The sequence below is a fragment of the Diorhabda sublineata genome, chromosome 4, assembly GCF_026230105.1.
Source record: "Diorhabda sublineata isolate icDioSubl1.1 chromosome 4, icDioSubl1.1, whole genome shotgun sequence".
In the NCBI taxonomy this organism is placed as follows: domain Eukaryota; kingdom Metazoa; phylum Arthropoda; class Insecta; order Coleoptera; family Chrysomelidae; genus Diorhabda; species Diorhabda sublineata.
Window position 1 is genome coordinate 6,392,981 of NC_079477.1, and position 21,766 is coordinate 6,414,746.

Here is a 21,766-nt window from a genome sequence, read left to right on the forward strand (position 1 = left end):
AATATATAGCATTTTATTTAATATTTGTGTGCGATTTATGGTTGAAAATAACAAAACTAGGTGAAGTAAACAGGAAAAAAGTGGTCAGTGCATCACTGGCAATCAAAATATATATTATATGGGCTGCTACCTTGCTTTTGGAGTCTGATGGACAGAAGAGAGCACACAGGCGATGGTGGGTCAGGTGGCTAGATAGAACAAGGGGAAACATGAGTTTAGCTATAGAATTAGACGAGAAAACATACAACAATTAATTGAGGATGGTTGAAGAAAGATTTGATAAACTCCTAAGGAAAATAAAACATATAAAAGATAACTAAGAAATCCTTGGTGAGAGACGTAGTATTAGCGGATCAAAAAGTCATTTCTCCTCAGTATTGCACCGTACACGCAATAAAAATGGCATCAAACCGATAATGCTGAAACTGCGAAAGAGAATAATTAGAACTTCATCTGCACGTGCTTTTGATCAAGAAATATTACGTCTTGTATTGCTTTGCACGTTGTCTTGCATCATGTTAAGCGTCTTTGAGAAAAAAAATGAGTCTAATTGACCAAAGAGTTTAAAATCCCAGTAAAAAACACGTGAAACTTCTTAGCCCTCATGTTTTGCCTTGTCTATCTAGCCAGGGTACTCTTTTCTGTTCATCGTACTCCTAAAGTAAGCAGTCGATATAATATATATATTTTGATTGCCAGTGATGCACTGACCACTTTTTTCTTGTTTTCTTTACCTAGTTTTGTTATTTTCATTCATAAATCGCACACAAATATTAAATAAAATGCAATATATTGACCTTGCAATAAATTCCATCATGTTAAGCGACCTTTAGCTTAAATTGATACAATTTCTGTGTAGATTTCTAGTTATCGTCATACATATCACATAGTCACATATAATATATTGTAATTGCTTTTATGTAATTTTTCAGTTGATACATTACAAATACAATCAAATTAATTACATTTATTTATATCGCAATACTCAGCACTGATAATTTTACGTATTAATAGAAATTAGTTGAAATAAAATTGGAAAACCAGCTCAAATAGTTAGATCAATTAATTCACTTCAAATACTGTAAAATTTATTAAAAATCAGAATAATACCAATTCCTTATAAAAACCAAGTTATTCCATCCCTTGCTACCATTGAGCAAGTACAAAGGATTCCAAATAAAAGCATGCAAGACCTGGAGAATATTTCTCGATATAAGAAAAACCTTTAATACTTGCACTTGTCTGATTTATAAATTCAAAAAATTCTGTCTCCTAAATTATTTCCTTATTTTTCAATCTTAACTTAAAGATGGGTTGAGTTATGGCTTAGTACTAAGATGAGCACTAAACAATGCATCTAATCAACGTAGGTGTTCCCCAAGATATCGTTTTGGGTCTGCTTCTAGGCGATTTACTCACATCATAAAATACACTTTGTGCTACATAGGGCGATTACACTTTGTAACTTTCCACCAAAATCTGCATCTCAAATCCTTCGAACTAATCCATCTATGTGTATCTTTACATAGGAGAGTTTCTTGGTAGAAATACTTCTTCACGAAAAGAAAATAGCTTGTAATTAAAATTAGACAATTGTATTCAATACTTGTAGGAAAACCACAACAATCTCTCGAGAATAAGCTATTTATATACAAGGATGGACCCAGAAGTACAAACACGAAGAACGAAGAAAGAACAAACATATTGAAAAAACATATATTTTTTTCTTTCAACGTAATCTCCTTTATACTCCATATACTTTTACCAGCAATGTTCAACAAGTTCGATATCATTTTTATAATAAGAATCTAAATAGTCATTAACTGTCGACATCGCCTTTTCATAAATAGAAAATATGACCACCGAGCTATTTTTTCAAGTGTGAGAGAGCTAAATCTAGCGAATAAGTTGCATGAGGTAGCAATTCAAACTTTAGTTCATCAATTTTGGCCATTGCAATAACGGATGTGAGTTGGTGAAATGTCTTGATAAAACAACACTGCCTTCTTAGCCAAATGCGGCCGTTTTAGCTTGTTTCAATCGCTCAAACGTTTCAATAAGTTTGCTTAATACTCGCCATCGATATTTTTTCCTTTTTCAAGATAGTCAATGAAAATTATACTTCGCGCGTCGCAAAATACCGACACCATGTCTTTGCCTGCAGATGGAACGGTCCTTGCTTTCTTTGGAGCCAGTTCTCTTTTTTCAGTCCATTGTTTTAATTGTTTTTTTTGTTTTAGATGTGAAGTGATGGATCCACGTTTCATTCATGGCTATAAAACAGCGCAAAAATTTGGCTTTATTTGTATGAAAAATTGCAAAAACTTCATGAACACATCTTCACGACGTTGGTTGTGTTTTGCATCCATTTTACGCACAGCTTTCTCGTGTCGCACTTTTTGGAATGCCTACTATGTCTACTAGCTTGCACACTTTCAGCCAACGATCATCCAGTATCGCTTTGTGGATTTTCCTCAACAGTTCTCAAGTCGTCACCTCATTTGGTCAACCACTACTATGCTGATCTCTCCAGGTCGTACAGCTTCGTTTAAATTCTGCTACCCAATATTTCACTGTTGATAACGAAGGAGTAGTTTCACCCAGAGTAGAATCTAGTTCAGCTTTTATATTGGTTGGGCAAAGGCCAACCATAATGATGACCAATTTTTTCCATGCTTACAAATTCACTATTGATGGCTGCCAAATAAGTATTAAACAACGTAGCGTCTACAAACTTGAAACATATATTGTATAAATTGTTTACTTTTCAATACAGTGGTATTTTTTAAGCAACTACCGCCATCTCTAGTTCAGGCTAGGTACATGAAAAGTTCCTTGATATGTACCCAATAACATTGCAAGGGATCTACAAGATCTTCTCGAATAGAAAAGAAATCAGAGTAACCAAAAAAAAACCTAGTATAAGAACATATAACCCAACGTAGCCTCAAAAGGTTCACCCTAACGTTTACTTCAGTAATATCTTTATTTATAGATTTTAGCATATTTTGTTTTAAATTGACTAGAAGGGTTAATTTTGTAATACCCTCTGTTATCCTACAACTAACTTAACCAATTTTGACACACCTTTTTTTCATACATGCATACATGCTCTAAAGTAGTTACATAAACTAGATTATTAGTAGGGAAACTACATATTCGACAAGTAATTTTTTTATATTTAACTACAATTTTTTTATTGTTCTAGTTAAAAACAGATTGTAAATCGATTACAAAAATAAAAAAATACATCAAAACCAAACCTAAACAAAATTAATTATTTTATATTCATAATGATAAATTATCTTCTACTATATTTGAAATATGAGAACCATTAGATGAATTAATTGAATTAAATGGAAGCTTTCTCAAAAATTTTGCACAATTTAAAAATGTTCTACTTTTTACCTCCATAACCTTTTTGAATAGGAGAGAAGCTGTGACAATAAGAATACCCCGCATCAATTGATGTCGTCAGAAAGTCGTCCTGTCTGCGAAAGTTGTCACGTTCCTGTGTCTGTTAAGCACATCCTCACTGACTACAGAGAATATACTCTACCGCAAATCAGAAGTTTGATATGAAAACTCAAGGAACACTTAACTGCCCGACAGAAATACAGAGTTTCTTAAAGCCACCAAGCCTTATAAGAAAATATAATTAAATTATGTATTGTAATAGATTTTTCCACAGTCCTCTATTTAACTTATGTATCATGAATATTTTTGTGTGCCAATGACCAATGCCAAAAAAATTCTTCAAGTTTGAATTTATTTAGAATTACGGTCTATCTTTTGGTTGAGGTGTATATTCTGTTTAATTACAATAGTTTGTCGTTTTTGTTATAGAAAAATGGAGTATTTGTAATGCAAAATTCATTCCTTGTACCCAACGAATGTTATTCGTTTCAAAAACACTCTATTATTTTAAATATCAATATTAGAAAATGCAAAAAAACGTGTAAATTGAATTGGATTTATTTTTGCTTTTTTTTCAGCATTAGATGTTGTTTTATATGGAGCTAGTTTTGAAGGAATGAAATTGGCTGGGATGATTTTAATAGGAGTCGGTTTTTTCTTAGTGATGTTTCCCGATAATTGGCCTGACTATATCACCAGACTCTTACGGTAAGTTTTACAAATTTTTAGAATTGAAACTTATTTTTTATGCTCAAGTTTATGTTCGATTATATAACGTTCCTGATTAGTATAAAAATCAAAAGTACAATTATTGTAAAGAATATTCGTTGTATTATTGTTTTGGAAAGATATATAGTGATGCTCATTTCTTCGATTGTTGTGGTGTGGTTCATCATGAATTCATTCCAGAAGATCGAACGATCAATAAGGAGTATTACTTGATAATTTGTGGAAAACTATTGGATTTGTGCGTAGAAAATTCATAGATTTTTCACCACTACAATGCTTAATATACCACCTCGATGGGGACTGAGTTTTTTGACCAAACACGAAACTCAACCACCGTATTCGCCAGATTCTTCCTCTTTTCAAAGCTTAACATTCCGCTTCGCATAATGTGCCACAAAAAAAAATTCTTCAAGATATTGAGGGCTATCCCAGCCGAGGCGTACAACGAGTGTATGGAAAATTGAATTGAGCATGCTTGTATTGAAGGCGATAATAAACATTTGTACTAAAATACGTTTTGTTTCTGTCAGTCCAGGTCAATTTTGATTGCGTTTAAGATTAATTTTACTTTGAAGTGAATTTAATTTATTTTACTGACTTATTACAAAAATGAATCTATTTTTTATTGTATTCTATTTTTTATTGTATTGTTTTAACTATGAATGTGGTTTATTTACTTAGTTTCAGCATATTTTCATATTTTACGTTAGTTGAGGTTAGGTTACTGTAATAAATAATAATTTTTCTCAGCTATTTTTTTTTATTTTTTGTTACATAGTAGACCGTTTTCTTGCAGTAGGTGTATACATTCTCTAGGTTTTGTCGTACTCGTGAAAATTCATCTAATTTCCCTTCTAATAGTCCAGGAGGTAGTGCTGCAAATCACACAATCATTTCAGGTTGAATTCATGAATTTAATTTTTAGTAGCAGACATACAGTGTTATGAAAGTCAGCAGACTCCGGAGGAGTGGGTGGACGTTAAAAAAATTTGATCGTGTAAAAATAGGAAAATTAACGTTTTCAGGACGCACAATAATTTATTGAGTGATTGTTCAGATAATAAAAATAATTACCAAAAAAAAGCAGCATAGAGAACGGTAGATTATACATCAGCAGTCGATATACACCTGATTTAAAAAAAATTCATTCATTTCAGGGCCTGTGAAATTTTTCTCTTATATCATATAAGATAATTATTATTAAGTTAAGTTATATGTATATATATAAGCTATAGATAGTTATTCAACTATTCTGTTGACCTATTTTCTTAACTTTTTTTAATCAACTCTAAAATTGATTTTATATAACATTTAATCAATTCAATAATCGAAAATCATATTTTCCATCAACTTTTTTTATACGATATTTTCAGGGATTGGGATGTAAAGAACATGTGATAAACCACATAGTCACGTAGAAATTGAAGATTATTTTAATCGTCAGTATCAGAATTTACACTTTTATCTGATTCATACTTGGTTTCCTCACAGCTGCCATCCGATAAATCGTAAGCTCTTTCGTCTTCCTCAATTTCCTTGTCTTATTCATCGTTGAGTGGTTCAATCTATGAATTTTCTTCAATATTATTTTGAAACAAAAAAAATTATCATTATCATTCTCCGCAGTAAATTATTATTAATATTCGTTAAAAATTTAGCAATTTAAGCTGAACGCAGGTGTAATTCTGACTTACACGGGGTAACCACTATTCTATTATCAACCTGTCAACTAGTATAATATATGAGGTATATCAATAAAGTAAGCTCTGTTTGATTATACAAAAAAAGCGTGAACAGATGCAGAAAAAATCTGTTCTTTCAACTCGTCTTCATGGTGGAACAGTTGACCACCAAGGAAAGATTATAGGTGTAATTTCACTTGGCTTAACTTTCTTTGCATCTAGAAAACAAATCGCAGATCTGATTTTGAGTTAAGGCAAAGAACTACAGAGAACACTACGGTAGCAGCGATCTAGAAATGGCTTAAGTCAAAGTAACTGCTGCGCTTGCGCGAAATTGTGATCGCAGTGCTGCCGCGGATATAAAACAAATCTAATTGAAAACAACTGTTCAAATATCTAGTTGAAAATGAACGCACAACTGTCTTTAAAGTTCATTCAACTGCGTGGGTAATTCATGGAGAACGCTCGGAAATATAAGAGAAATATACGTTCAATACTAAAAATATCAAATTATGAAGAGTTATTGGAAATTTTTGAATGGAATAATGACCCTATGATCAAGAATAACAACACCACCTAATATCCATTTGATATAACTCAACAAAAAAGGTTTATGTTATGGTTTACTTTTCAGATAATATCTAGCTGACAATTAACTCTATGGAGATATTTCAGTTGTGTTCTACCTTAATAATTGTTACCACAATATTTTCTTCTAACATTAACTATTTTGTAAAAATTTATATTTACTTGATCAACAGCAACCTGGTAGAATATTTGATACATAACCAGAAACAATGATTATTTCTTTAATGCTACTTCTACAGCTTTTATTAGAAAGCAATGTTTAGATAATTTTGTAAAATATTTTTTCGGTATGCGCAAAATAATTTATAAAATTTTTATGCAATTTAAGTTGAAGAATTAAAATTTTAATTTTGCAGAAAATCGAGTCGTATCTTCGATGGGAAGGTCTGTTTTTCTATGCTTTTATCCTCTCTTTATTTTGCTCTGTTCGCTATTTTTATTTTCATTTGACTACCAATTTAATTTATGCTCATCACCCTTAAAAATTATGGGCTAGATATATGAATATGAAATATAATGTCTTGCTTTCTTATTTTCACTATCGCATAATGTGTCATAAAAAATTGTAAAACTGGTTTATTTTTATTACAATATACAGTTTTAATTGTAACTCAGAGGAATAATTAAACTCATTATTCTTCCAACTGTGTACTAATATGTTCTATTTAAAGTCCATAATGCATCTACAACAAGGTGAAGAAAACGATATCAAATTTTGTTAAAATTAGTGCCATTATTTTAGGTATCTTTTGATAAAAAATTTTCACCTACGTTTTTGAACTATTTTTTTGTCAAAAGAGACCCAAATCAAGACTATTCATCAAGGAAAACATATAAAAACGTCTAAGAAGTGAGAAGAAATTTTATATAATTTTCATCTGGAATTCATCTTCATGGTTCTGTACGAAACGGGGACAGTTTGAGAGGAATTAATACTCTTGACGTGTTGATATAAATGATAATCAATTAATTGAACAGTATTTGCAATTTTTTTCTGAAATAAAAGAAAAACTTAACGATTCAAAACTTGAAAGTATAAATAATTTGGTAATTTTATGTCAAAAGCGAATCGAGACGAGAAAAATCTCTCTCTCTCTCTCCCACTTTCTTGCTGTTGTGAAGCCCTTATAATGGCACATTATGTGATTCCTTATGCTCTTATAGTACACCCAGCTATCCTTTATTCAAATTACACAGAACTAAATCAATTTATGCAATGTGGACCATATGCATATTGAATAAATTCAATTTTACCATTATTATGTACTATGTGTAAAAAAACTGAGAAAGGGTCGTGTGGTACCTTGTTGGAAAGGTATTTAAGTCTTCTGTTCAGCAATATAAAGTTTTTCAAATTTGGTGCAATTACAACTGAGAAAATTAATTTTTAAGATGTTAAATTTTGATAATGTCTCTATCACAAAACTTAACGTAGAATGAAGATATAGTTGTCGCATAATATTTAGAATTTATTTTTCAATGTACTTTACAGTTAAATTAAATGTTAAAAAAGACAACCATTCACTTTATGATAATAACCGAGTCTATTTTGGAATTCTCGTATAACCTCAGGGGTTATATTGTTAATTTCTTCCGTTATCCAAACTTTTAAATCAGCAATATTGTCTGGTCTATTAAAATATAGCTTAGAAATAACCAGGTATTTTCGAATCTGTTCTGTTAAAAAAATATTTGAAGGTCCTTAGATATTAGTCAAAAGACCAAATAAACAGTTGATATGAATCTATTAGGCTACTGTCATTTAGGTATTGAAAGTTACTAAAAGACGTCAGTATGATATTTGCTTTTTCTTCTTCTTTATTTAATGTAAGCACGGTGGTTGTTTTTCCTCGTATCCTCTGCCGCTTAATTATTAGAGAGTTTATCGCTCCATCTCTTGCGGGGTCTCCCATCGCTTCGGCGCCCTAAGGGCGACTTATCTCTAGCTATTTTGACCATTCTGTCGTACGTCCGCTTCGATATCACCGTATCCTGATATTTCTATGCCTAGATATTTAATCTCTTGTTGTATAATTTCATCATCTACAACCAGTTTGCATCTGATAGGTGTTTTTGAAGTGGTCAAGCATTTCGTTTTTACTGCAGATATCTTCATTTTTAAACTTTTTGCCGTTGTGATGAATTTGAATAGTAATCTCTGTAGGTCATCTTCGTTTTCTGCAATCAGAACAGCATCATCGGATTGGCATAGGATCTTGACGTCTTTATTCCCCATTTTATACCCTTTCAGGTTACGAATACTTTATATTACTTCGTCTATAACGATGTTAAACAATTCGGGGCCAAGAGAATCTTCTTGTCGAATACCATTGCTTACAGGAGTTCCTTCGGTAGTTATGCCTTTGATTTTGTTTCTCTGGTAAATGTTTTCGATAGTTTTTATGTTGTTATATGGGACTTGCCTGTTGTATAGAAGGTGTACCACGTCCTCCAGTTGTATTCGGTCAAACGCCTTTTCCAGGTCTATAAAACACATGAACGCCAGTTTGTTATACTCGATGGATTTTTCAGTTATTTGTCGCAGGACAAATATCGCAACTGTACAAGATTTATTTATTTTATTTATCATGATCTTTGTTACTAGCTTCAAGGTTGTATTTAGAAGTTTTATGCCTCGGTAGTTTGCGGATATTTTTTTGTCTCCTTTTTTGAATAATAAAATTCTGGTATTCATTCATTCGGAATTTTTTGATGTAGTAGGATTTTGCAAGTTAACTGCTGATGTTTCAAGCTTCTCCCGCCGTATTTAAGAAGTTCATTTGGAATGCCGCCTGGGCCTGGACTTTTTCTGTTCCTAAGTTTCATTAATACTGTTTCTATATCTCTTTGATATTTGTGCGCGTATTAAATTTAATTATGGCTCATTAGTCCGGGACTCAAAGAATAGACATTTCAATTATGATTGGTTATGGTAATAAAACAAGAACTCAAAAGGAGGTTTTTGAAATATTTAATAATAAATACTCTGGTCAATACGTTTCGCAGTCTATAATTAGCAAAAAGTTTCGTGAAATGAACATGTAAAAAATAATGAAAAACCAGGTGGAAATGGCGAAAAAAAGTTGGATGTAGTTCTAGAGATTTAGAAAAATCCGCATAAGACAACTCGAGAACCTGCCGTTCGCATAAAAAAAATTACCATCCTTACAAAGTTCAGTCCAGCTGATTTCCAGTTCATGAACAAAAGAGTTTTTTTCTGATGATGATTGAATGACGTTTCATTGAAACGGTACGGTTAACAAACAGAACTGTAGATGTTGGAGCAGAGAAAATCCTCACTGGATGTGTGAGGCTCACACTCAATATCCTAAAAAAATGAAAGTTTCAGCTGGTACCATTAACAATAAAATTATTCTTATCCTTATTTTTTTGAGGGACCGGTTAATGATGAGATTTATCTAGATTTTTATTATTAACTTCTAAGTGCCTAAATTACAAAGACTTTTTCCTGATGTTAATAATCCGATTGAGATAGATCGGTCTATTTACTATTAACAAAAAGGAGCTCCACCGCATTTTGCACGTACATATAGAAATTATTCAAACTAGGTTTTTCCCAATAGGTGGATTAAAAGACGAGGACCGATTGAATAGCCGGTTATATCCCCCGATTTGACACCACTCGTCTACTTCTTATGGGTTTATTTAAAATCTAAAGTATATTAAAAGTTAGGATAACGGAAAAAATTAACAAAATAACCCCTTATATCATACAAAATGTCATTTTAAACATTTAATTCAATTGAAAAATGCATTCTTGACATTATGCGACATTTTTATCATCATTCTACGTTTTGTGATAGAGACATTATCAAAATTTTACATCTTAAAAATTAGTTTTCTCAGTTTTAATTATTAATAATATTAATAATTGAAAAATAAACTTTATATTACTAAACAGAGGACTAAAAGCCAGTTGCCACATGACCCAATTTCTAATTTGAAATTTATTTGAATATTTTGATACTATAAATTGTCAAAGTAACGCTAAAATTGAATTTATTCCATACATATGGGCCGCATTGTATAGGTTCTGCTAGCTATTATACAAGCAATTAGTGTATTGTTTTTCTATAATAAAACGTTGTCCATTGTTCCAGAAATATCATAATGTTGAGCCACAGTGCGAGGTAAGTTTTGGAGTGATTAACAGAAAAAGCATGTTATTTTATGTGTCCATATTTTTTGTGTATGTCCTCATGATAAACTTAATATTTCTACTGCTTGTATGTTTTCGATCATTGCAAAACACTACATATTACACACGCACATAAGTTTTTCACTTTTTTAGGATAAACACTTCCTCTCCTCCAAATCAAAATAGTACAACCTGAAAACGATTGATAAAAACTTGCGTACTTTTATCATTTGAAATTGATGAAACACGTTACAAAATTTAGACACCTCAATCCAGTTTTGTTAGAAATGCGGTTGACTAATTTCCAATTAATCGTGATAAAACGCATTCAATAAGTAATTTAATAATAGAATTTATTTGTACTTAAAAAATTCCCACGAGAAGAGAATAGACTAGCACCAGCTTACTTTCAAGCAACTACATGCTGCCAACTAACTAACAAGATATTTGATTACACCCCTTCGATTGTCCATATCGTTAATCTACATCGGCCAAATGTTATTGCAATGAAAAACAATGAAGTTAGCAGACTGACCTGAATATGGCATTACACAGAGCATTAATTCACTACCACCTAACCAAGAAATAAGAAATTTTTTTCTACAAACATCTTTATTCTTCAAAATAGTTACAAAAATAATACACTTTTTACAGCACTGCTCCAACCTTTCTAATCCTTCCAACGTCCTAGTCAGCTGAGAGTCAGTCTCCTGGAAATAAAACTTTTAGGTTATAAAACAAAAAAAGTGGCAGGGGCAATATCTGAAATTTTGGCGAGAACCTCTCAATGCAAGCACCAATATATCTTCAGGTTAAAGTCAAAAACTTCACAGACAACTCTCATAGATAGATATTTAGATTCTACTGATTTGGCTTGTTGTTTTTCATACTGTTACCTATTTAAATCTATTTTTGTCTTATTAGTTTAGATTCATTCTTCTAGTGAAATCTGTCAGTTTGAAGATTGAATTCATATAGTTCTTTGCTAACCCTAGTACCTCCCATCAGGTATTTGTTAAACTATCACGGTAACATGTATGTAATCTGCAGTTTCTTCTTCTAATCGACAGAATCTACAACATCTATCATCAAATTTGATGACAGCTTGAACTGTTTTCGTCTTTATTTAACTACTTTGCTGTAATTTTTGGCGATTGCATGATGTGAACTATTTCAATTGAAATTAATTTGGTGAGCTCTTGCATTATAGCCCATAGTTGTACTTCACCCATTTGGAAGTGGCCACTTTAGTTGCTTTTGCAAGGCTACAGAAAGGTTCCGTTCCAAGGAATGGCATCGCTTCCATTATCTGTCTTTAATTGCCTTGCTCTCGCATTACATATACCACCATGACTTTAAATCGGTCAACCTGCATGTTTAGAGAATTAATACAATGCCATACTAAGAGTTAATTGCTACAAAATCGAGTATTTGTACTCTTGGTGATACCCTCGTAACGTTAATTCAATGCTGATCGATTCAAATTTATGATAATGAATTGATTGAAGAATGTTTCTGATCGACTAGTCGTGTCTAAGTCCGATGTTTTAGTTGGCTTGACATTTCAGTATCACTGAGAAAATTCCCTACTCACGTTGAGCAGGAAGGAAGAAATAAATAAGGTGTCCTTAGTCCGATTCTCATGCTACACACACCTTTATACCTATATGCTTTGATCTGATCTCAAACGAGAATATGACGGCACTTTATTTCTTGCCCGAAAAATTCTTTTTGTAGTAAGCTGGAAAATATTCTTCTGACGGCTTGGCCATGTTAATGAACCTCGCACATGTGAGTAATGGGCACTCATCAATAATTTGCAGTCTGCAGCTTCTTCTTTTTCCATGCACCAACAGTATTTCGGATCGTCCGTGATTCCTATAGCATGTAGATGGTGTCTTAATTAGCCGTGTCCTTCCATACAATCCTATTAACAGAAAAATTTCTATAAAAGTCGCGTTACTGTAATAAACATGTCACTGTTAATTTGGAAACCAAATCATCAACAGTATTGTCCACAAAACTTGATCAAAACATAATATTGCTTTTAGAAAATAAAAAATTAGATTATAACCTCTTAGTATTCCTACCCTGTAGATTATTGCAGAAACAATGAAAACAGTCAACAAAACAGAATTATATTTATTTTTTATGATTGTAGACATTTGAAATCAATTGTTTAATCTCATACATTACTGTTTATCTATTAACAACGTCAAAATTAATCGCCTTGTATTAATCAGACGCTATAGTGTAGTGGGATGGTGCTCTGCTTGCTAATTAAGACGTTCCGGGCTCAAACCCGGGTCGCGGATAATATCTATTGGAAATTCGCCATGACACCTGTCGGATGGCAACGGTATAATTGCCTCTCAAAATAGATGCTCCAATCCGTCGTTAAATTGTATGTTTTTTCTTTAATATAGTAAATATAGACCACAATACAAGTAAAAGGTAACTTACATCTGGTGATGAACATGACATAAGAAGAAGAAAACATTAATCAGAATGTTTTCTTCTTACTACTTACGTAGGATTCAGATCGTTTAGTAGCATCTCACATCAATTTTTTCAATAATAAAATATGTTTGTATTAGTTATTACTCTTTCCAACCTATAAGGGATTGCTATTTCTCAACATGGTCTCCTTTTGAGTCCATACACTTTTTCTATTAACCTATTAACCCTTCTATATAATAGTTCCCGACTTTGTACTCAAAATAGGCATTTACGTATGCGTCTGATAAAAATCTCTTTTCCACAAGAGAAACTTTAAATTAGAGTTAGAAAACAAGAAAAAGGGCTGGGATTAAATCTGGTGAATAAGGAGGATGGTCGATCTATTTGAAACTGCAAGTCGTGAATTCTAGCCATGCATATTGCCAGTGACATCAAATAAGGTCATTTCTTTACAATTTATCCCTCTACCTTATGAAGCACTGATGCGTAATACCCTCCTATGTTATACCTTTTCGGTATAACATAGGATAAACACCATGATTTTTCCGGTCAATGAATCGGTCTTTGCTTATTTCGGAGCAGACTCTCCATTTGTAATACTCTTCCTTGGCTTTTTTTTTCGTTGCTCGAGTGTATTAGAGGATCCAGGTTATATATACAGCTATGAATATACGTAAAAATCCGACTTATTTTGCTTAAACTGCGCTAATAACTCCTAGGAAATGTTCATTCGAAAACCCTTCGGTCCAAAGTGAGCAAACACGGTAACGAACGACAAACACCTACTGCTATAAAACATAATGCAGGGAAGAGGAGAGGGAAAGAAAAGCATCGGCAGGAAGAAGAAATCCTGGCTCCGTAACATAAGAGAATAGACGAATCTCAACTTCGGAGAATTGTTTCATGTTGCGAGGGACAGAGACGCGTTTAAAAACGTGGTCGCAGCCTTCAATAAGAAGACCACATGAGAAGAAGAAATGATAGTAAAGAGTCTGCTTACAAAGTGTCTAACTCCTCTTTCATATGCGTAGGCCTGTTAGCTTTCAAAAATAAATATTCAATTACAGGTGGATACTCAATTTTTTCCATCTTCTTAACATAAAATACAAATAAATGGGGCTCCACTGACGACGAATCCACTAGAAGTCGGGCCGATCTTGCGCGTAAATTCTCGATCTTCCGAGATGCCCAACTCTATTACCTATATTAAAAAGTTTAGTCACGCATTTAGAACAGAAGTACCTAATAGTATAATTTTGAAGCTGTAAATAGTTCTGTTGATAAATTTTTCTTCGTGATTGATCATTACTCTTTTGTACCTGTCAACTTTCTGGCCTGAGAATAGTTCAATGTAGTTTCATATTATTTTTTCAAAGCCTCCAACTTCATTTCCATTTAAACACTTTTCAAATTCATTATTTCATAATTTGGCTGATTAACTTCAGCGTCGGATCTAGCGTTGACTCAAGCCACAAGCCCTGAGCACGTAGAGGCTCCTCAAAATTACTAATTTCACTTATTTTAAAAACAAAATTCAATCTACAGAAAAATTTGCATTTTTTCCAAAAATTTTTTGGAAGTTTAAATGGAATGAATGAATTAGTGTAATTTAATCCACACTCTAATTTTTCACTCTATATAATAATTTTATATTCTATAGTATACTTTACTTTTATACTCAAAATGTAAAAGATGAATTAGATGTGCGAGTAAAATCTTTAGTAGAAATATATTCAAATTATCAAAAACTTGAATTATTTTGTGCTTTACAATTCATTCCTCTTATCAAACCTAATTGATTAATAATACAAATAATTTATTAATACCACTGAAAATGCTTAATTGGGTTGTTGAATCAGATATAATCAAAACTTTTCCAAATGTATTTATAGACTTCCGATTGCTCGTGACGAATTGTGAAGCATAAATGTCGTTCTCAGTTTTAAAGGAAATAAAAAATGTACATCGCTCTACTACTAATATTAGATGAACGATTGTCGTCATTAACAAGGCTGTGCATTTGAAATTGAGGTGTTACAGTATATGAATTTTGATGAGATAATTGAAAATTTTGCCACAACTAAATCGAGAAAAATTTTATAGTTTATGAAAAAATCATTTATATTCAGTTTGAAACTAATACATTACATTTAAAAAAGTTCAAGCTGATTTTGATTTGCTTAAGTAGGCCCCGTGTCGATTTTAGCCCCAGGCCCCACTACTTCTTAATCCGACGCTGATTAAATTGGGTTTATGCCGCTTCCCTAGTGCGGAATAGTTTCTATTTATAAATAAAACAACGAACCTTCACTTGTAAAAGTTTTAGAGGTATTTGAACATAAACAAAAAATGAGAATAATAATTATTAGAAACAATAGAGGCTCATAGTAGATACGGGAAACAATTACATAATTAACAGTACTAGGTATCGTTAGAAGGAGAAAGACTAAGTTATTGATGAATAGACTATATGAAATGAATAAATGAGAATCGGACCACTAAGAAGGTTAAAAAGGAAAAACCTGACATTTAGTAGGCATCCAAGAAACTAGCACATCTGTACATAAGCTTCACAAATAGAAAACAAGATTTTTCAAGTTTTCCTATAAACCAGAAAAAATGTAATTTAAATTAATCAATAAGAATTGCTTCTATAATAAATATGTTGGCTGTTTTATGAGAATGAATGAAAGAAGATGATTCATAATATACTCAAGATTCAATAGTAGATTTTCAAGAATACAATAATCCACAAATACCGTTTCTTTATGTCGTTGCTCTTCGCTACATAACGAACCCAATTAAAAAACGTAATTAATACGTATTCACAGCTATTTTCATAATTAGAAGCAATTTTCGCAAGAGGATTATGAAATGCGTAAAAAGTATATGTTTCCATCAAATAAAATAACAAATTAACTACATTTTGTTAAAGTCAAAATACAGAAAGTAGATTTGTTCGTGATGTGTTTCAGTTGAATCACTTAGTACCCTGTTTAACGTCTTCGTCAACAGGTCAGTATTGTATCACATCATCTTCCAAAAGGAATTAATCATTCCCAATTTATATTATCACCTGATTTAAGTCATCAACGTATGGACTGAAGGTATAGAGAAATATGGGGGATCCCAAGCAATCGCACTGGACATATCAAAGGATTTTGGCAGAGTTTGGTATACCAAACTTCTAAATTATTTGTCATCTACTCTCTTCCTTCTATACAACAAAGATCTATAGCTTCGCCCACGATAGAACACTGGTGTCGTCGTTCAAATGAACTGCCCCAATAAACTCGACTAACACCCAAATCCGTACGCAACAACAAATCACTATCTTCAATACTGATCCTGAAAACAATCTGGAGTGGAGTGGAAGCAGTCTAATTGAGTTTAATGCCGTAAAGACTCAGCCTCTTTCTTTATAAAGACGGCTAGCAATCTGACTCTGGGTTTGATTATGTCTGGTCATAAAATATCACCAGCTCCGCAAATTCGCCTGTTCGGTGTTAAAACTTGGAACCCTCTTTAAAACCAAAAAGCTATATAGTCCAAAACAGCTTCTAATCCTCTAAAAGGCTCAAATTCCATATTTGGAATATCGCTTGGCCCCCAAGCATAATACGAGTACAAAAGGGATAAATTCGACTCTTAGACGAACTAGATCGAAACTATCACGGCAATCCAACATAACACCACCTGGAGTTGTATTTGCAATACCAACTCGACGGGCAGACGTGGCTCATGAACAAAGAGTTCACCTACAGACGCCCAGAACGTCAATTTATCGGAACTGCTTTCCTTGGAGAAGTGGAATCCTGTCGACTCAGCTATCAAGGCACGTCTTTCCTGAACACTACAATGCACAGAAGTTTAACGGCAGGTATCACTAGAACTACTCGAGTGTATCCTCTTGTGCCTGCTTTTTACATAAAAAAATTAAAAAAAAACGTATCGTATAAAAAAAGTATCTGATCACCATAAAAAATTTGGATAGGTCATTGTTATTATTCCCAAATCAGTACACTACCTCACCATTGTCCTGAAGATAAACAGTAATGTATAAGACTTAAGTATATGCATAATAGTAGATTTGTATATTGTAAATAAAACTTTAGTTAAGTAACTGTTTTTCTTTTATTTTTTATAGTATGCCGACCCCACATAGGGGCAAAAAAAGTGATCTAATGTATGTATGCGTAGTAGGCTGCGTTATTTTACTGATGCTGTACAAAATACGATAGAGATTATGGACTGTTATATTGTTATATATACTTTTGATGCACGGTGTTCAGTATGGTTTTTTCAAAAACTGCCATTGAAACATTAACGCACATACAAGGGTTGATAATATGTTAAAAAACTGCTTCTAAAGCATCGTTTAGAACTAAATTCCAGGTGATGCAGTGCTTAAGTCTTTATTTCAAGACGGCTTTTGCTGTGATGATAACTTCTAAGTAAATTTGGATACCCAGAAGCGTCGCGTCGGATAGAATGAGATCTCGCAGTAAAAGTAATGCTATAAAATAGATCGTTATGCCCTGTCACACAATTATAAAGATCTAAACTACAGTCGATCCATAAGTTCTAAGTTCTGTTGATTGGAAGTAATAAAAAATCTGATACCACAGCTGTCAAATTTCATTATTGTTCCCTTTAAAAGTTTGTTCTCGCTCGGTAAAAAAATGTCTATTAAATAAGGAAATCATCGATTGTACCATTATCGAGTGAATGAAACGAAAACTAACAAGAATGTGTAAAAATGTACAAAAAACATAATTAGTCACAAAAAGCTGGTAGAATAAAATATATATGTCATATAGAAAGAACAGAAAATGCCATATTAATAAAAACAATATTTTTGTGAACAAAATGGTAGATCATTAACGCAGACTCAAAAATGCATGGAATGAGGCTGACTTATTCAGGATTAGTATCCGGTAGTAGGAAATAGAAACACAAATCAAGAAGGTGGAGACGATAATGAATGCCAGAATTGTCGAGCCCGCAAAGAATAACGCACATCTCACAAATTACTTGTTGAAACTATACTTCTTCTATGCGTGTCCTTCATCCTCTCCACTTGATTAGAATGTCCTGTATAATCCTTATATTGTTGTTACCCATATAAGTATCCAATCTATAAATTAGATTAGACCGGTATTCTTCAACCTTATTTAGTCCACGGACTCCTTTAAAATAATCCACAGTATTGAGAACCTCCCTAATTAAATGGCAATAAAAAACGTCGACCCATTTATTTGTTACAAATAAATAAGTTTCCTATAGATTGATGTTACTACAAAAGCAGAAAACTACTAGTATAATAAGGATAAGATCTTATACCATCTTATAGTTTACAAATTTTCAATATCAAGTTATTTGGAATTCTATCCACGAGATCTCTCTTTTCTTTACCACAAATTTCTCGTGTTTCTTCACTTTTCTTTCAATTAAATAGGTAATTGTCATGCACGTTATTCTGAGAAGCCACCTCCGTATTGGGTTCTTTCCTCACAATTACAATCGGTTGTACGTAAGTCTTGCAACTGACGCTTAAGTCTTCAAATGATATCCCCCAAAGTTCTTATATAATAAATCGGGAGCTTGCATCTTCCAGACTCTTCAGTTCTGTAAGCGTTTTTTTAGGCCAGGGCACTTACGAAAAAAAAAAGGCTTTTGGTGACAAAATTAATAGTAGATAAAAAACAACGCCATCGTGTTCTAGGGGTAGGGCCGGATTAAGATTTATAAGGCCCGGGGCTAAAATAATGACGGGGCCCCCTTAAGGAATTCGAAAACCCGTAAAAATTCACAAAATAATATCAATACGTTAGATTTGTGATATCAACACATCAAAAAATACAGAATGATTTCCAAATGATGGGGCCCTCTTGGACCTGGGGCCCGAGGCTATAGCCCCCCCAAGCCCCTAGCTTAATCCGGCCCTGTCTAGGGATTAAATAAAAGTTATGTGCATAAAATTAAACATTTTTTGTCTATACAAAACTCGTCTTTGTTACTATGGGCAATATTGTAGAGAATTGAAAAATCTTCAAAATAAGTTTTTATAAATTAAATTTCGATAATTTGTTGCTTAGATAATTTAGCCGAAAAGAAAAAAAAAATTTTTCAATTCTCTACAATATTGCCCATAGTAACAAAGACGAGTTTTGTATAGGTTTAGCGCAAAACGCAAAAAAACTAAAAATTTTGGTGTATTTAGTGTTTAAAAATATAACACATAGACAAAAAATGTTGAATTTTATGTATATAACTTTTATTTAATCCCTAGAACACGATGGCGTTCGTAAATGCCCTGGCCTATTTTCCTTCACGGACGCCTTCGTAAGTTATCTTTGTCTTTATGCATCCTCAGCATAACATATAAATTTAATTTTGTTGTTTTTCAATTGATATCCTCTCCAGTCTACTTTACTTTATTAATCCTTTTATCAAATATGATTATTATTACGCTTAGGCTGTCTCCTTGGCAATAGAATTTTCTGTTTAGTTTCTACAAATCAGTTCAATTGAACCCTATCGAAAGCCTAAATAAGATAAACGGTTTATCGTAGAAATGTGGCTGCAGCTCTTCACAACCTTCGTTGACATTATTTCTTCTACTAAAACTTGGGTGAAAATTTTTCTCTTTATTCAAAAATTAGTAATTATAGTTATTACTAGGTATTTGATTGTTTATTTCATCATTATCTGAAGACTGTCTATTTGTTTATTTCTATATGCGCTCACTAGAAAAGAGAAAGAAATGTGGTTCATTAACTTTTTCTTCCTCACTATGTATTTAATATGTGAAAGACTTAGTTGATCCTCTGAATTTTCCCATTGACTAAATTGCTCAATTACTTTTAATGTTAACGATCTATGGAGGAAACTGCGAATTCTCATACATATACTCGTGGCCTCCAATTATTAGAATAAAATAATAGATGAAAAATTGTATGTAAATTGCATCATGTGAACTTCATTATTAATTATTTTTTATCAATCTTACAATTATTGCCAAGTAATTTCAGTATTGTTTTCTTGAGATTAATACCACGTTTTAATTTTTTTTCATTGTTTTTATATTTTCATCTTAAGTAAATAAATGTTTAAAAATAATTGTTATAAATTATTTATACTTGAACACCGTGCAAGTAGATTTAGTGTTTTGAAATTTTGAAATATATATTTTTGAGTTTGTATCTCGACAATAAATAAAAGGTCCATTTTAGATACCCATAGATTAGTTTCATTCCTTCTTTCGAAAATACACACACGCACACATCACAACACTTCAGATCAATTCGTGTTTGCTGCTTTGAGTGTTTGTTCTCTTTTCTATTACTATGTATATTATATACTTATTGTGTTGCATCCCATTTATCAATCTCACACTATTCACATCCCAAAAAAATACTTCAAAGAGACACGCGTCATTTGCTTTTCTTTTGCATTTATAAGCTATTTATCAATTACCATTTTTTATACAATTGTTCAATACCTTATACAGAGTGGATCATATATGTAGCGTGAAAAGGCAAAATGCTATACTCATCTCTATTGATGTTCATACAAAAATGTAGAATATTTGCATCATCCGTGAAGATCTGGATACTGTTTTATACTAAAGTATTTATCAATCAATTCTCATATCGATATTAGAGCGCACAAACGTTTAAGGAATTGTTGTTTGAAATTAGTTGAGACTATTGCCAATATTATTAATCAAAACTGATTCTTTTAAGTTCTGCCACTTACTCAATACTAGGTTCAATAGGTTTGTTCCAACCTGCTAGTCTGGACCGTTCTTGGAACGGTTATTGGAAGCGTTTAATAAATATTTACGATATAAGTGTCGTAAAGATTCATATTAAGAAATGAGATGGGAAATTTGTCGTTAGGCCGAGTTTGATAACCCATTGAATATCGTAATATGAATTTACGATACGAATATAGTACATTATTTTACCTACTACCAATAATGTTAATTATTTACTCAAAATATTAGATATTAGAATCATGTAACAAGCAAGCGTTCCGCTCATTGTTGATTTATTTTGCGAACTATCAATTTTGACGCGTTCACTTTAGTTTGGAGAAATTGTATCGACATGAGTTTCGACTATGAAAGTGTATATTCTGATATAGAAATTGCTGCAAATAATGCAATACAAACCCTAGTACCCGCTAAATCCCGCAATAGATACGAAAAAGAATATAAGCGATTCATTAATTTTTTATTCATGAGTTCATTCCACTAGTGCGGTAAAGTATCTCATTACGAAACTCATATTAGTATCGAAAAGTTTGATATTACATATTGGTAGTAGGTAAATTATATTTCCTGCGCAATATGCGGGTATGCACAGTTCTTGCTACCAAGCAATTATCGAAAAGACCGTCCCGGAAACGGTTCATAAACGATGCCAAAATCGGTTGGAACACAAAACAATATCGTTCGTTTAACGGTAACTGCCAGGTTGGAACACGTAAGCTCTGTTGCGAAAAATCCTCACCGTACCAAAGACGGTTTTTTGATGGGTTGGAACGAACCTAATAAAATATACTTTTGAATCAATCCCACCAACAAAAATGACGCAACAATAAGGTTTGATTCACCGCAATAGACAAAAATGGTAAAGGTTGTGCAGTAATATGTCATTTGCTTGGATGCTAAACCAAAAGTAACTAGATTATGTCCTAGATTTGTACAGTGATGAGTAAGACT

At 32.5% G+C, this 21,766-nt stretch overlaps 1 protein-coding gene across 2 annotated transcripts in view; it reads left to right on the forward strand.

Annotated features, from left to right (window-relative positions):
• LOC130442349 (solute carrier family 35 member F3) overlaps positions 1 to 21,766 on the forward strand; it is an 80,328-nt gene that overhangs the window by 33,332 nt on the left and 25,230 nt on the right. The window contains exons 9-11 of one of the 2 annotated variants that reach the window (XM_056776386.1): positions 3,996 to 4,125; positions 10,538 to 10,567; positions 17,183 to 20,240. In XM_056776386.1, coding sequence (XP_056632364.1) covers positions 3,996 to 4,125; positions 10,538 to 10,567; positions 17,183 to 17,276 — 254 coding nt within the window. In that variant the 3' untranslated portion in view covers positions 17,277 to 20,240. Of the gene's footprint in view, positions 1 to 3,995; positions 4,126 to 10,537; positions 10,568 to 17,182; positions 20,241 to 21,766 lie in introns of those variants that run through there. The other variant, XM_056776385.1, reaches the window with a different exon arrangement.